Source organism: Meriones unguiculatus, chromosome 21, assembly GCF_030254825.1.
Source record: "Meriones unguiculatus strain TT.TT164.6M chromosome 21, Bangor_MerUng_6.1, whole genome shotgun sequence".
Lineage (NCBI taxonomy): Eukaryota > Metazoa > Chordata > Mammalia > Rodentia > Muridae > Meriones > Meriones unguiculatus.
Window position 1 is genome coordinate 33,145,742 of NC_083368.1, and position 17,797 is coordinate 33,163,538.

Consider the following 17,797-nt stretch of genomic DNA (forward strand, 5'->3'; position numbering starts at 1 on the left):
GTACGGATATACCTAAGTTTGCTCTTTTGGGCAGTTATGAGTAAATATACTTCACAGTGAAATGTATCCTCTGATAAAACCCATTGAGAGAATAGGAGTGAAGGGAGTATACCTTCATCAAATGAAAGCGATATATGACCTTCAATCAACACAGCTCAATGAACTCAAAGAAACACTTGAGGCATTTCTATTAAAATCAGGGATAAAATGAGGCTGTCCACTCTCTACTCCTATTTAAAATACTGTCTGAGGTTCAAGACACAACAATAAAAGAGAAGGAAATAAAAAGATCCAAATGGGAAACAAAGTCAAAGTGTCTGTCAGCTGGTGATGTACATAAGAAACCTTAAAAATACCATCAGAAACTCATATACACTTTTATCAAGGTGGTAGTATACAAGATTAATGTATAAAAACCCACAGCCGTTCTATACCAAGGGTACACTGAAAGAAATCAGAGAGTTGACAACAGTTAAAAAAAAAAAAAAAACACTCCAAGATGAAAGGGCCTCCCATGCTAATGGATTAGAATTAATGTTGTGAAAGTAACCATCCCACTAAGAGTAATCCACACAACCAATGCTATTCCAGTCAAAAATCGCATGCCATTTTTAACAGAAACTGAAAAAGTTATCTTAACATTAATATAGAAAAAAAGAAAAGATAGCAGATATCTAAAGCAAACCTGGGCAAAAAAATCATACAGGAGACATTACCATACCTGGTGTCTTATTGTTCTATTACTGTGAAGAGATGCCATACACAAGGCAACTTATGAAAGAAAGCATTTAATTGGGTGTTAAAGTAACTTTCACTTGCCTGATTTGTCGTCTCAGAGGCTTACTGCCTCTTGTCTGCTAACCTGTGCCTAGTCCTGGAAGCTTCTAGGCTCCCTACAATCTTCGCTAGGCCTAGAATGTTTTCAGCCTCTGAGACTTACTGTTGAGTAAGTTTACTCTTCCTAGTTCTTTCTGAACTCTGCTGGCTGGTTCAACTCAGCTGTTCTGGCTCAAACTCCTCTCCAAGCTGATTCAATCTGGCTTCTCTCAGTTTCTCACTGAATTGCTCTGCTTGGTCTCAAACTAACTCTAGCAATGTGTTCTAATCTTCTAGTTCCTTCTCTCTCTGGCTCATTCCGTCTTCACCTGTGTCTAGCGTGTTCTTTAACTTCTCTCTGTTAAACTCTCATGGGAAAAAACTTCCTCTGACTTCTACAAACTGAACTGTCACAAACTCAACTCACTGCCCCTCAACTCACTGGCTCAACCGAACTACATGATGTAACTCAGAAATCTGCATGCGTCCGCATGTCTGTATTCAAGGCAGAGTAGCCATGTTGCTGGATTAAAATTCCTCTACAATTGGGAGCTTGGTTACAGTTTCAGAGTGTTAGTCCATAACCATTGTGACAGGGAACATGGCAACAGGCAGGCAGCCATGGCACTGGAGCTTTAGTTGAGAGCTTCATCTGATTCATAAGCAGGAGGCAGAGACAGCCGTTCTCCAACAAGGCTATACCTCCCAGTTGTTCCTAAATAATTCCACCAACTGGGAACCAAACATTTGAATTCATGAGTCTATCGAAGCTGTTTTTGTTCAAACAACCTTTTCTGGTTTCAAATTATATTACAAAGCCACAATAATAAAAACAGTATGGTGTCAGGTGGTGGTAGCACATACCTTTAATCCCAGCACTCAGGAGGCAGAAGCAGGAGGATCTCTGGTCTGAGGCCAGACTGATCTACAGAAGTTCCAGGACAGCCAGGGCTACACAGAGAAACCCTGTCTTGAAAAACCAGACCATATAAAACAAAAACAAAAATCAGCACGGTACTAGCATAAAAATGCATGTAAATCAATGAAAGAGAAGACACAGACATAAGTTACAGTATTACAGCTACTTAATTTTTGACAAAGATGCCAAAAATGCAAGTTGGAAAAAAGCATTTTTCTCAAATGGTGCTAGGAAAACTGGATGCCTACCTACACAAGACTAAAACTACATCCTTATTTCTTAGCCTACACAAAAACCAGCTCCAAAAAATTGACTGAAAAACTCCATATAAAAGCTGAAACTCTGAAACTACTAGACGAAAAAGCAGGGAGTGTATACAAGATACAATCAGAGGTAAGGAGTGGGATGCTGGTTGCTCAGGAAATACAGCCAATGATAACTAATGGAAACTCAAGAAACTAAAAAGTTTTTATACAGTAAAGAAAGTAGTCAATCAAGTGGAAGAGGTAGCCTATAGGCTATGGGATGGGAACAAGTCTTTGCAAGCTATATATCCAACAGATTAATATCAAGAACACAAATAACTCAAGAAAAAAGAAACACTAAGAAAATAAGTAACTCAATAAAACATGAGCTGTAGATCTGAACTGAGAGAGAATTCTCAATAGAATATGTATGGCTGCTAAATATTTCAAAAAGGTTAGCCTCACTAGATGTATGAACATTTTCAGAATCTAAAATGGCCAAAAGTTAATGTAAATCAATTTGTTTTCCTTTTCATGTGGCCAATAATGTCAAATGTGCTATGCAGCCAGGTTACCATTTTAGATGATCTGAATTAACTTTTAATATATGCTGTTACAATATACACTGACTGTATATTACAAAACGTTATACATGACAAATATTTAAGAAAAAGTTCAAATAGTCATTAGGGTAATTGAAATTAAAACTACTTGGAGATTCCATCTCACCCCAAAATGCCTATAAAAAAAATTAAAAGGCAGTAAATGGTAGTGGAGATGTGGAGAAAAAGAAACAATGGTTCATTGATGGTGAGAGGATACACTGGTGCAGCTTCTGGAAAGATCAGTGTGAGGGTTCTTCAGAAAGCTCAAAGTAGAATTTCCATAGATGCCAATTGTACTGCTCTTGGGCATACACACCACAGGATTCTATATCCTTCTATAGAGATGTGTTGACATCCATGTTCATTGCTGCTTTATTGATAATAGCCAAGAAATGGGATCAAGTCCAACAGATAAATGCGTAATGAAAATGTTATCTGTCTGTTATCCATCCATGCATTCACCCATCCATCCATCCATCCATCCATCCATCCATCCATCCATCCATCCATCCATCTGTCCATCCATCCATCCATCCACACACAATGGGATTCTATTCATCTGTTAAAAAAATTATCAAAATTGAAGGTAAATGAATGGAACTAGAAAATTTCAGTGAGTGAAGCAACCCAGACGCAAAAGCACAAAGGCCAAATGTTCTCTCTTATTTGTAGATCCTAGACTGAATTGTGTCTAACTTGGAGTGCCTTGTAGAAGCCAGTAAACTAGTGAGGGACCACTGAAAGGGGATGTTGTAAGAAAGGGGTCTTATAACACAGGCAATGTGTAGGTATAAAGCAGATGGAAAGGTTTAAGCAGGGAAGAGGGTGGGAAGAAGGGGGACATGTGGAGGTTAATCAGAATAAAGCATGTATGAAAAAGCTATATGGAAACCTATTTTGTAAGGCAATTTAAAATATATAAGTAAAAAAAAAAAAAGTTGTAAGATGTCCTGCTTGGCTGTGTACGGCTGCTCCGAGAAGCCACTGAGTGTTACTATAAATGCTAATGCCAGGTGTGATATCTCCCTTTGACTTGTTGGGAAGGAGGCCCCAAAGGCTCCCCAAACGGCTTTTGTCATGCCTCTTGGCTGTCCACCAGAACTTAATGGGAAGACCGTATTAGTGACAGCTATACACCTTGGCTGCAAGATAGAGAGAAACCAAGCTGGATCTTGCCTTCTTGCTGGTTTGCTTTCACAATGCTGGTTCTATTTAGGTCACCAGGGTAGGAAAGCATCAACACACAGTTCCAGCTGTGAACCCTATGAGTTACAATACCAATGCACCAGTGGCAATAACTGTTAAAGGCACAGCAAACCATTCTGGTTGGCCTTGCAGCCTGCTCTGCAAGAAGAAATTTGTCCCTAGTACTGTAAATCCACTTAAAAATTCATGGCTACGAAGGTCATACGGTCTTGGGAGGGGTAACTGACTACTGTTGTTCACCCAAGTTGGCATCCAACTAGCTTCTAAGCATCTTTGTTTATATCAATGATAGCTAATCTTGGTAGCCAACTTGACATACCCAGCAAGGGAACCTCAACTGAAAAACTGTTTCCCCCAGAGATCTGTGGGCATGCCAGTGGGACATCTTCTTGGTTGCTCATTGGTGTACTGGGCCCTACCTCCCTGTGGGAAGTGCCGCCCCTCAGCAAATGGGCTCTACATAATAAAGTCAGATGAGCAAGCCAGTAAACGCCATTCCTACATGGTCTATGCTTCAGTTGCTGCAAGCTGAAATAAACTCTATTCTCCCCAGGTTGCTTTGGCCAGTTCTTTATCACACAGCAGAAAAGCAACCTAGAACAGTATGCATAGACAAATATGACTCAGGCTTAACTAGAGAGCTTCTCTTCACAATAGACAGTAATGAATGAAGAGATTCTTGACTGCCCAAGATGTTGCTAAAAAGGGACAACTGAGTGCTCAGACCTAAATAGGACATTTATACAACCTTTAAAACTCAGGGAATACCACAAAAGAGGCAGAATGAATGTAAAAGCAGGAAGATAGAGGCAAGAGAGTGAAATATGATCTGGGCATGGATGGCATAGCAACCTATAGTAGCTCTGGCTGCATGCACAGGGCCTGTACAAGATTAAATCTTTCAATAGCCCATCATGGACTGGGGAAGTCAGGGTCCAACCCTTCCCTGCTGAACTACTTCTTGGATACTGAAGGATTCTAGTGGAGGGGAAGTCAATCTCCAGATGTGAACCCATTGGTGAGCATACCAGGATCCACTGGAGAGTTCTATACCCATGGTCACAGATAGTTCTGATTAAAATCAGTGAGTCACAAAATGAAGCAAAACTACATGGATATGGGAAAGGGCTCTCTAGAAGGAGACTGACAGTAGTGTGAGGCGAGGGTGGTAGTGCTGAAAGTGAACACAACATATTAAATACATATGAAACTGCGAAAGAATAAATTTAATGTTCTTTTTAAAAAAGAGGCTTGTGTTCAATATTATAAAATTTAGAATTTGATTCTAAGTTCAATAAGAAATTCTGCTGCATGGGCCAATGAGGGCATTTGCAGGAGGTCCTGAGATGAGGTACTCCTCCATACTGACAGGTAGCCTGTATATAAAGAAGTGCTTGCTTGCTTGCCTTCACTTTTTACTTATGAGTGAACCTACGCTATTGCTGCCATGCCTACAGCTGTGAACCTTCACTGATATCAGGACTCAGCTCCTATAATGCAAAGGCAATACAAATAAGGCATTAAGTCAAGACACAAAAATATAGCATACACTTAGCAAGTTCAACTACTGACATCTAGAAATTGTTACGTCGAGTGTATGTGTGCTTGCATGGCAGCCAATGATCTAATTAATATAAAGTCCTTATTAGATATGAGATTTAAAACTAAAAAATTATTCCCAGTCCATCCCTGGTAGTTCCAAAGAATGAATGGATGTGCAGAGTGGACTTCTGGGGTCTGAATCAGTGTGAGGACAGCAAACTGATGCAAGAAGCGTGGTGAGAGCACTTGGAGGACGCTGTCTGGTAGAGATACACCTTTAATCAAGACTTTTAAAGACACCCTGAAACATGTTCATAGATTACAGAAGAAATGCTTTAAGGAATAGATCCAAATATAAAATACATTTTATTTATTGAAATCATGTTGGTTTTCAGTATATTTTTAAGTAACACACAAAATTATATCAAAGCTATATTTTAATTTCATCACATTCCACATTAAATTCTTTACTATTTACTGAAAATAACTTTTTATAAAGCTTACTATTTTAATATAATACAGACTGCCAATCTATTTTTATGTGTTTCTCTCAAAAATTAGAAGAGCTTATGAGCATATCATACAAAACTAAGTGGTATATTACACACCAAACATGAGTACAGATTCTGTACAGTGTATGTAACAGCATATACATACTACATGAGACTACATGCTTTGTAAAGCCATATTTTACGAAATCTTTCATGGAAAAAACTCTGCATTACAAAATGTGCTGGCTTGAATACCAGCTATGTTCTTTTCATGAATTTCTTTCAGGGGGCATTAGTTGTCCATTTAACTTCATCAGCAGCTTTACCACAAGACCAGCCTACAAAATAAAACATACATTAACACTAAATATGAAACATATAAAAAGTTTAAAAGACATACATAGCAGTGGGTATTTTCATACCTATTAGCAAGATAACCTTATTAGGAAGAGACAGCATGTCAATAAACTAGGCATATCTGATACATCTGCAAAACCAAAAACTTAGTTCTAGACCTAAGGGTATAAACCCTTTTCATTTAGCCACTCCCTTTGCCTGGCCTAGCCCCAGGCCAATGGGTTCGAAGCCACCTTTCCTTGGTCCAGTTAAATAACTAGTTAAATAACTAACCCGCCAGCTTTACTTGGCCTAGTTCAGGTCACACATCTGCCACATGGAAAACCAGATTATCACATCAGTTACTACCAACACAGGGAGACCACATACTCAAGTCAAATGGAAAAACAAAAACAGCATGACTGGTCAAAACAGCATGTCTTCCATCAAACCCAACAGTCCTACAGAAGTGTTCTGTAATGAGAACTGCCTAGCTGAACCTCAAGAAATAAAACATAAAAGTATAATAATAAACTTTATCAAAGATTTCAAGGAATTTAAAAAAGATGCAAATACTTCATTGAACTCCAAGAGGATAACAATGAGTGCTGTCTAAGAAATTACACACAGCTGAATGAAATAACAGAAATAATTCAAGATTTGAAAACTGGAATTGAATAAAAAGAAACATTGATGAGAATGCTAGCTGAAATGAAGATGTAATTGAAAAACTCATTATGTCAATTAGAAAACTCAGAGAAGTTTGCAAGTACAATGAGTCAAATAGACGATAGATATTTGGACTAGAACACAAAAGGATATAGACTAAAAAAACAAAGAAAATGAAAAATTTTAATAAATACAAGAAAGGAACATACAGGAAATGTGGGACAGTAGCAAAGAAATCAAATCTTAGAATTACAGGTATAGAAGAGGGAGAAGGATTCCGGGACATTCAATGGCATAGACCAGATCTTTAACAGGATGATAGAAGAATACTTGCCCAGACTTGGAAAGGGGTAGGGAGAAGATGAGGGATGGAGGGTGGGATTGGGAGGGAATGAGGGAGTGGGATACAGTTGGGATACAAAGTTAATAAACTGTAACTAATATTAAAAAATACAAATTTAATTAAAAAAAACTGAATTGAAGACAAACCTATAGATATAAAAAGCACACAGAACAGCAAACAGACAAGAACAGAAAGGAAACACCCAAAAGCATATTACAGTTAAAACACTAAGCATACCCAACAAATAAAACAAAAATGAAAAGATGTAAGATAATCAGAAGAAGCAGAAGAGCAGCAGCAGCAGCAGCAGCAGCAGCAGCAGCAGCAGCAGCAGCAGCAGCAGCAGAAGAAGAAGAAGAAGAAGAAGAAGAAGAAGAAGAAGAAGAAGAAAGAAGAAACACCCCCCCCAACAAGTCACATATATAGGAACGCCTATTAGAATAAAACCTGATTTCTCAATGGAAACTTTGAAAGCCATAAGAGCCTACAGCAATGCACTCCAAGTTCTAAAAGACCACAACTGCAAAACGGGACTACTATAACCAGAAAAGCTATTTGCATAGATAAAAATAGAAAGAAAAAAAGATAAAAATGAAAGAAAAACTTTCCATGATTGAAACAGCCAAAAAACAATTCATATCCAACAATAACAACAAAACACTAAACAGAATATTGGAAGCAATACTTCAAACTGAAGAGAGGAATAAGCATAGCCAAAAGATCCTGAGGGTGGTGGGGGTGGGAGAAGAGACAAACTACAACCAACAAACCAGCAAAAAAAGATCAAAATGACTGCAATCTATATACACCTTTCAGTAATAACTTTAAATATATGGCCTCTACTCACCAATCAAAAGGAACAGATGAGCTGATGGATTAAAGAAATAAAATCCATCTATGTATTGTTTAGAAAAAAAAATCATTTTAGTTTTAAGGACAGACACAACTTTAAAGCAAATGGATAGAAAAAAGTATTCCAAGCAAATGGGATCAAGGAGCAAGCAGGCATTGCTATTTCTAAAACCTTACAAAATAAACTTCAAACTAATAGTAGTCAGAAGAGACAGAGAAGGAGGGAGGTTAACACAGAAGGAGGAGGGGCAAGAGATAAAAAACAGCAAAGTTGTTTAATAAAGCCTCAAGGAACTGTATTCTTTTATATTTACTAAAATTATGCACAATACATATAAGTGTATGTACATTCATAAACACACACACACATACACACACACACACACGGGGGAGGGAGGAAGAGAGAGAGAGAGAGAGAGAGAGAGAGAGAGAGAGAGAGAGAGAGAGACACACTGCTCTCCACAAGAACATAAGCTAACAAGAACCCCAGTATTATGAATGAGAAACCTTTGAATGGTTGGACAGGGAGTACAGGCGACTCCCCAAACCAATAGACTACTGATAGAACCCCTGGATGTCTCTCTGGGTCGAGGTTGAAGGTAGTCCCTTATTGATGAAGACACCAAATGCTAGGGACACAGGACTTGGAACATCTGAGCTGGATCTAACCCAAAAGCATCTTTCCTGTGGTCAAGCTTTCATAGTTTCAGAAAATACTATGCAAGCTGCCAAGGGAAGGAAGCAATTAAGCAGCTACAATACCTAGGAACCATGACAATTACCAGCCTGGGACGATATACATAAAGGAACAGTATGCGTGGCATTTACATGTCAGTGGTAATCAACAACTTTCTAATTGGACTTAGGCCCAAGAGGGAAACCACGCTTGGTGCTAGACACCTAGCCAGCTTCCCACAACTAGTGAATTCATGATCCTTAAAAAGAATCTACTATCACCACACTGCTAGACTGGAATGATTCCTTACTACATTCTGAATCTTATCCTCCTACCCACAGATGGTACTACCCCTTATCAAAGAAGTCTTTCTTTACAGCAGATGGAGACCATCACAGAGAGCCAAAACTGGACACAATGCAGAGATCAGTGGGTCTTGGGGAACCAGCTCCAATGCATACATCATCTGCACCACGGCTCTTGGATCTATGGCTCAGGAAACGCTGCAGCGCAGAGGCTGGGAAGATCTTAAGAGCCAGAGTATCAGACTCCTAAAACCCTCTGTGAAATAGCCTCTCCTGGAAATCACAGAAGTTAAGACCTGAACGGTGTCAAGCAATATCATAATACTATGGAAGGGAGAAATTGTACAGAGGGTCCCCCTCCTAGACAAAGAACTATAACAAGTAATGACTGCCTGGAGAAGAATTAGCCTTTCTCAGGAATGAGCTTCTTTTCTGATTGTTCAATGCAGGGCAGTTAGCCCAGAAACCATAAACGCACAAACAACAAAAATGGCCTTGGTAGGTTGTATTTTTATACACACACAAGCACACACACGTGCAAGTGTGAACACACATACACACATGCATGTACCAATAATAATCAAAGAAAAAGAGGTGGGAGAACCTGGAGGGAGGGTAGTTGGGAGAAGCTGGAGGGAGGGTAGTTGGGAGAAGCTGGAGGGGGAAAAGGGAAAGTGATACAATTCTACTTTAATAACAAACATATTTAAAAAGGAAAGAAATTAGGTGCAGAATTTCTTAGAACCCTGAAGATAGTTTTACGAAATGCCTAACTGAATATAGTGAATGGCTCAGGTAGTAACTGATCAAGAAAAGGGAGAACTTTAAGAAGAGACAGGGAATAACTCGTCAGAATTACGGGAAATGGCACAAGAAAGAGCTTAACAGCTTTAAAACAGAAACATATTAGTCTGCCAAGTTTTTAGCTCCTTTAATTAGGAAGGAAATTCCAATTTTTTCTGGTCTTAACCATTAAATTTCATCTAATACTAAAGGTTTCTGGGAAAGTTAATGAGTTAACAATTTAATAAAAGTAAAACTATAGTTTATTGTTATAAGTCCAAACTAATTTATCAGTACTTGCCTGTTTTGTGTGTACTATAAAGCTCATTTTATTTTCCATACTATGGATTTGAAAACAAGTACCAGCATCTCCCAGCTGCCACGTAAAGCAACAATACTTAAGACTGATGAGTAAAGCCTGCAATAGAATTAGAGATTATTATGCTGAAATAGAGCTAAAAGTAACATTTCCTCGGTGATGGTGGTGCACGCCTACACATCCTATTACTTGGAAGGTAGAAGCTGAAGATTAGAAATTCAGGGCTATCCTTGGCTAACAGTTGGAGAACAGCTACATGAGACCCTGTCTCAAAATACCTGACAAACACCCTAAACAAGAAACGTAACACTTATCTTCACTTAGTGTTTATAAGTATCATTAAATGTAATTGTTTTGAATATCACTTTTAAGTCTCGTATGGCACCCACACTAACTTCACACAGCCTGAAGGAGAACCCAGAAGGCAGACTTCAGGGGCTACAATGAACAATAATAGTGTTTGTATAAGACTAACAAACATTTTAAAATGATGCCCATTCTCAGTGACTTTGAGCCTCGTTAGGTAAGTTCATACTTTACACAGGTTAACAGTAATTAATGTATTCAATACTTTTTATGAATATATACAGTACTTTTAAATCTGAAATTTATACAGTGACATTAACAGGATGACTTCAGCAATTTCATTTCACTGAATATAAGTATACTGATATGTTAATATTTATTGCAGAAAGAAGAAAAGCATTAGGAATATATTTGCCATAAATTCAATAGAACAGAAATAATGTTAAAGTAAACAAATCTTATGCTTTCCTAAAAATGCTACATTTAAGTAGGCATTCAATATGTTTTTTTTCTTATTTCTAAATGTTTATTTTGTTGACATGTAGGACTTGGATTTAGGAAGTATGGTATGATGTTCTTATTCATCATATGCACATCATACATATGTTAGCATGCCTAACATCTTAAACTTTTTCTCTTCAATAACTTTCATCTTAAATTGTTTCTCTCTGGTAAATAGACTGAAATTCCCTCCTCCTATTTTGTAATATAGTTAATTTTAAATTATTCCTTCCTAGTAGTAACTTGTATGTTATTGGCTTAAATATCCGTTAAGAAGTGCTTATACTAGCCTTCAAGATAGAAATATTAACTTAGAAATATTAGCTTCTTATGAATGATAATTTTTAGAATGTTAACTATAATAAGCTAAAAATATGCCAAAAGACAACAGTTTAGGGTTTTGTTTTGTTTTGTGCCAGGGCCTTACTATGTAGCTTTGGCTAGGCTGGAGTTCACTATGGAGACCAGGGTAGTCTCAAACAGGAAAGATCCACCTGCCTTTGCCTCTGGAATTAAAGACATGTGCCACCACACCTGGCAGTTTAGGCTATTTTTAAAGTGGGGCTCTGTAAAGGAAACAGAGTAAATTTACCCGAGTGTATGTTATATATGAAAGAAGGCCATTAAAAAAAACCCCGCTATTTATTTACATTCATGTTGTAAAATATAACTTTATACAATATGCTAAGGTATAGACTGAAACTAGTGGAAAGCACAGAAATAAAATCCTCAGTCATCTGAATTTTTTAAACCAAAGCCAGATTTCTAATAAAAAGTACAAGTGACCCCACACACTAAAATAAAGATCTGCTGTTAGAGGACAACATGCAATGAGGAAAGAATTCTTAAGACTCCAAACAATCTGAAGAGCCGGGGTCCACACGGTCTTTTAATGTGATCAGACTTTTCCAGAAGAAAAAGACTGCCCCCGTTAGGAGGTAAAACCTACAACTGGCAAGAAACTAAGTAAGAAAACTACAATCAGCCCCAGTAGTCACAGATCAGAGTTACTGGAAAGAGCGATGAAAAGCTACAGGGTGAGAAGGAGTGCACAGCTGCCAGCACACACAGGCAGCAGGGATGGAAACAGTGTGTTGTGCAGAATGGTATGTGTGTGCAGAGTCAGCCAGCCTGGGTGTGTGCAGAGTCAGCCAGCCTGGGTGTGTGCAGAGTCAGCCAGCCTGGGTGTGTGCAGAGTCAGTCAGCCTGGCTGCGTACCGCTATTTATTAAAACTGAAAACATAGTGGCAAATATAGTTCAACACACTTGAAAGTGAGTCACAACACAGTACATTTTATGTGAGTAAAACAGACCAATCTCTGAGGAATACTTGTAACTGACTGAGCTGTATTTTCTGAAGGACTGTTTTCACTACTTCAAAGAGAAAGACACGGAAAGTAGACAACTGACATAAAAAATATCTGCATTCTAGTTTTTCCAGAGAATCAATCTCTAAAGGAGAACCTATTTGATGACTTAAAATATCTCAAGAGTTTCAAAGGTGTCGTAAACATATCAGTAGCTCAGGAGCAAAACATGTTTTCTCTTTTGGCTCAATCATCTTTTGGTAACACATTTTTTTCTGTTCACTTATTTAGAAGATATATTTGTGTGTGTGTGTGTGTGTGTGTGTGTGTACGTGTGTGTGCAGTTTCCAACAGAGTATCGGAGCCCAGGACCTGCAGAAACAGGCAGTTTCATTCCCATAATTTTTACACCACTATTAGCACATTACATAAAGTTCAGATCCTTTTCACAAAAATATAACATATATCGTTCCACCAAAAATACTTTTCTATTGTATGGACAAAAAGTACTACAGAAATAGAAGAGTATTACAGATGCAAAAATGTATTACTATATATATAATATATGTATATACATGCCATTTCTATATTCTTCATGGAGGATGGCACTGTTATTCTAGATGATATATTATATGACTACTCAAAAATAGCTTAAGAGCTACCTTAGTTTCCATGTTGAGGAGATGAAGTCCTTTTATATTCACTCCTACATACACAGGGATGACTTTATGATTGCTTGGGCTTGCCTTCGTAAATATCTGTCCTGTAAAAAATGCTGCTCCATATGTAGGAATTTCCCAGCAGTTCTGTAGAAACATGCGCTGCAGGTGATGCATTTCCTTACTGACACCCTCACTCATACTAAGATTCTGAAAACAAAGTAAAAAGAGATGTCACCTTTTATAATGCAAGTCGGTCAACTAGTAATTTCTAGAAATCCATGTATCCAAACAAGATGAGGTTATGGTATGTTATCCAAAATGTATTTTTTCTCTTACGGCCTTAAGATTAAAAACAAGCTGAGATCCACAAGTAATGCCTATATGCCTATTGTAATAGAATGTAAGTGCTTTATGGACAAGGACAGCACATTATACTGGTTTGAACTCTAGTCTTTACCACAGTATAACGCATATAGAAAGTACTCAATAAGAGACTCTATTTCTAAAAATAAATATATCTTGCTAGTTTCGGTTTCAGGCATTGTGAACTAGAAAATTCATTTTTACTTGCAGGATTAAAATTTTAGTGTTTAAAGCATGGATAACATAATACAAACAGCCTACAGCATTTTCCGTTTCTCTGGACAGTTTACCTTGTACTCATGCAGTATTCGACTTATCCAGTGAGGCGCCTTGTTTCTCAGTTTAGTAATAGGTACGATGGACTTCAGATTTTCTTCACTGGAAATACACAGGCCAACATGCTTAATCAGTCATCTTTAGTAGTACAATAATGTTTCTGTCACAAGTGGAATTAAATAATGGACATTTTAAGCTCCACAATTCAGTATTACCATTTTAGAGAAATGTTTCCTTCTTTAGTAAGTAGCAAGTATTTTCAAAAATTGAAAGATCAATTTTTGATCAAAAACAAAAACAAAAACAAAAACAACCCAAAACTTTAGATGTACTAAATCGATCTTTTCTCTCAAGGATTAATCATCAAACAGCTTTATATGATGGGATTCTTAAATAGCTGGGTCATAAATTTTTTATTAGGTTAAAGTTTTAGCAAACTTATTTAAGCAAAAAGTAAAGAAACATAAAGAAAAACAATAAAGGTAAATTAAATCAAGTACAACAAATATAAGTAAAACTTAAAAAATGCTTTACTAACAAAAAAACAACTAATGCTTTATAGTAGGTTTTTTCTTTTTATTACATGTTTTGAATTATTTAATTCTATACATAGTGTGTTTTGAGACAGTCTGATTCGTGATCCCCTTTTTTTTCTCAGTCTCACTAATTATGAGCCACTGTGGTTGGCTAGAAATGCATAAACATTTTGCAGTAACATTAAAACTGTGTTGGTTAAAGAGAATCTTGAGCATATCATAAACCATGCACTGTATCAAATACTTACTTTAAGAAACCTTGTTTGTGTTTCTTACTCTCATAATTCCCATAAACTATCTGTAACAGTAGACTTGCCAGTGTTATCAATTTGGCATCAGGAGCTGTATAAAAGCCCTTCAGTAAATTATATCTGGCCTCATCAAAGAGAATAAGAATAGCTAGTGGGTCTTCAATCTTAAAAAGACAAAAGAATAATTTGGTTATTAAGCTACAATTTACTTTAAAAAATATAAAACTTTATCTTACCCAATATAACAAAGTATAGCTATATATATATATATACACACACATATATATATATATATATATACTAGTAATACTCAAGAGCAAGAGTTAGCAAGCTTTGTTTCTAAAGATCAAACAATAATATTTAAATCATATAATTTATAAGCCACATAATCCTCACTGTAAGTGCTCTATTAGATAGATATGAGAATTTGTTCACCATATCAAACATTGTTTTTAAATTACTGATGTTCTACAAAAACTCCTCAGCCTGTAGGCTACATGAGAACAGGCAGCAGGCAGCATGTGGCCATAAGTAGTATGAATGTAATTTGATAATCTATAAATATGATCATAGTTTATTCTGTTAATAACTTATAGCACAAACTTAACTAAGTCTTTAAATTCATAAAACTTTTTCTACTATCTATGTTTCATAAAATATAGTAGTAAACCTCTAAGACAAAGTGTCAGTTCCTAAAAGAACAACTGAGGTTGAAATAAACTTCTATTAAGACAAACACTTTTTAACTTTACACTTTCAAATATATTAAAGGAAGAGTACAGTATTTTGTTACATTTAAACAACTTACCTAATAGGATTAATAAATATTGACAATGATAGTCTACACATATATTTCCACTCAGAAATAATTTAATTATAGTCTCTGAGTATTTCCAAATACAAGTCATGACACCAAGACTTTATGATACAATTATTGTGAACATAAAACACTTTCTTAGCTTATAATACTCTACTTACATAATGCTTAAAAAGAAAAAAAAAAAAACACACAGAAACTGTTTGTTGTGCAAGAATGATCGAAGGAAGATCATTCACATTTAAAGCCAAATACAAAGTATGAACAATGAATAGACCATGTAGGTGAGAAGTTATTAAGAATTTCTGAAACAACTGAGGGAAAATTTTAATTTAGACATCAAATATTATGTAAACTTAATTTCCAGTTAAGAAGCCTTTGTGGTATGTGTTATATCCTCATTCTTGTGTCCTCTCCTGGCCAGCACAAGCATCAGGCACACACACAGTGCATAGACACACAAGCAGGCAAAATGCCATACACATAAAAAATAGATTTAACAGATTATATCATTTGAAATCCTCAATAAAAATGCACTCTCATATTCTACAAAAAAAAAAAAAAAAGATTTAAAAAAAACCGATGATGTAAATGTGGAAAATGTTAGCAATCAGTGGATCCAACAAATGATCCACATTTACCCTTGCTTTTTTAATTTCTTAAATTAAGTTGTTGGGACAAAGGGCTGAGCAAGTGTTATTTTCATACTAAAGACTGACTTGGTCTTAGTTGATTTATGAATTTGAGTAGAAAGTAACACAGACTTTTTGGTAGTATGTTAAATAAGTTTTAATCAATGACTACTATTTTCTAAGGAAATCAAGCTGTTTTCATCCTAAAATAATGATGCCAACCAATAAATGCAATTATCCTATTTTTCAGAATACAGATAGGAATTTATTGATTATGTAAGTTAAAAGACAAATCTATTTTAATTATACAACATTCTGACTTAAAAATTTGGTAACACCTTGCTTCCTTTTATGAAACTACTTTTCTAACCCTGAAATTCAATATCCACGATCTGTATTGTTCCTTTCCCAGAAAACTTTCAAATTATTACATGAGTCAAGAAGGTAGACTAAGTATGCTTAAATTACTTAAGAATTTTATAAAATTTTTAAAAATTGTGCTAATGTATGTAACATAAAACTTGCCATTTTAATCATCCATTCATAGTTTATAATCTAATGGCATTAATTATATTTTCAGTATTGTGCTATGCCCTCACAACTCCTCCCAAGACTTTGCTTCACTTGAACAGAACCTCTGAAAGCATTAATGTCTGAGCAGGATGGTGCTCAGCAGCAGACTGAATGTTGACCTGGTAAAAGGACTGGGGTTAGGCCAGATTTCAACCTCAGGTGTCATTCCTCAGGAACTGTCTACCTTGGTTTTTGAGGGTCTTTCCTTAGGACCTGGGGCTTCCTAGTTAGACAAGGCCTAGCTGGCCAGGATGTCCGAAGGATCCACAAGTGTCTCCTCCCCAGAGCTGGGAGTATAAGCCTGCTCTGTGAGGCCTAGCTTGTCTTGAGGGTACTAGAGACAGAACTCAGATGCAAGCACAACAGATCTACCTTCTCAGACCCTCTGGATAATTTTATTTTTCTGGCATAGAGAACATAAGTCATTTGTGTGTTGAGTTTGTATCCTATAACTTTATAAAAGTAATTTACTAACTAGTTTGAGCAGTTTTCCTGTGGATTTTTAAAAAGAATTTCCTATATACAAGATCATATCACTCAGAAATAAGCAGTTTTTCTTTTGCCTTTCTAATTTGGAAGTCTGTTTTATTTATTTATTTTTTCTTGTCGAACTGCTCTATGCAGTATTTTCCACAACAGTGCTAAATTGCAGTGGTGAAAGTGGGTATCCTACCTTGTTACTAATCTTAGGAGGAAAGTTCCAGTCTCCCAAAAGGATGCTGGATTTTCTCAAATGTCTTTTCTGCATCAGTTGAGATAACCATCCCCACTACCAACTTATTCTATTAATACAATTCTAAAACGTTCAATAATCAAGAGTTTAGTGTTTGTTGTATTTCATAAACATTTTAATCTAATTTGCTACTGTGAATTTATCTGAGAGGATCAAATTTACCTTTGGCTTTATAATATAAATATAACAAACTAAAAGTGTTTAGCAAGTTTGAGATAGCTGAACATTTGCTTAACCTTGTCTGTTAATATTCTTTTACAGAAATAGTTATGGAGATCAGTGAATTTATTTTTCTTTAATAATATTATGTGATATAGCACTTACTTTTTTAGCTTTTCAATTTTTCGAAATACTATTAGGCTATTACACCTAGTTTGCCATAATCTCTCTTGGGTTTCTTCTTTATCAACTTATTCTCATGACATCTTATTTTCTCTAAATCTGTAGTACTTCAATCCAAACATACTTGCTTGGAAAAGATAGATCAAACTTAAATTCTGTCCTTACATTAAGAATGGCTGCTTTCTTACTGCTTAGGATAACATTCTTGCATCCCTTTAGCAAAAATTCTAGTATTTACTCAGGGTTTTGTGGGGGTTTTTCTTCTTTTCTTTTCTACACCTTCTTTGAAATTCACAAAACTGAATTTTATGCCCCCCAAAAAAATCAGTTTCTGTATAAGCTGTCTGATTGTTGATTTTCTTAAGTATGACTTACTTATTTCTTTTCTCA

The 17,797-nt window shown here is 36.2% G+C and overlaps 1 protein-coding gene across 2 annotated transcripts in view; it reads right to left on the reverse strand.

Annotated features, from left to right (window-relative positions):
• Positions 1-5,676: 5,676 nt before the first annotated feature.
• The window catches only part of Krit1 (KRIT1 ankyrin repeat containing), a 35,144-nt gene continuing 23,023 nt past the window's right edge, over positions 5,677-17,797 (reverse strand). For both annotated transcript variants that reach the window (XM_021659915.2, XM_021659916.2), the window contains exons 13-17: positions 14,308-14,474; positions 13,538-13,625; positions 12,885-13,091; positions 10,090-10,206; positions 5,677-6,162 (exon numbers count right to left, since the gene is read on the reverse strand). In XM_021659915.2, coding sequence (XP_021515590.1) covers positions 6,094-6,162; positions 10,090-10,206; positions 12,885-13,091; positions 13,538-13,625; positions 14,308-14,474 — 648 coding nt within the window. In that variant the 3' untranslated portion in view covers positions 5,677-6,093. The remainder of the gene's footprint in view (positions 6,163-10,089; positions 10,207-12,884; positions 13,092-13,537; positions 13,626-14,307; positions 14,475-17,797) is intronic.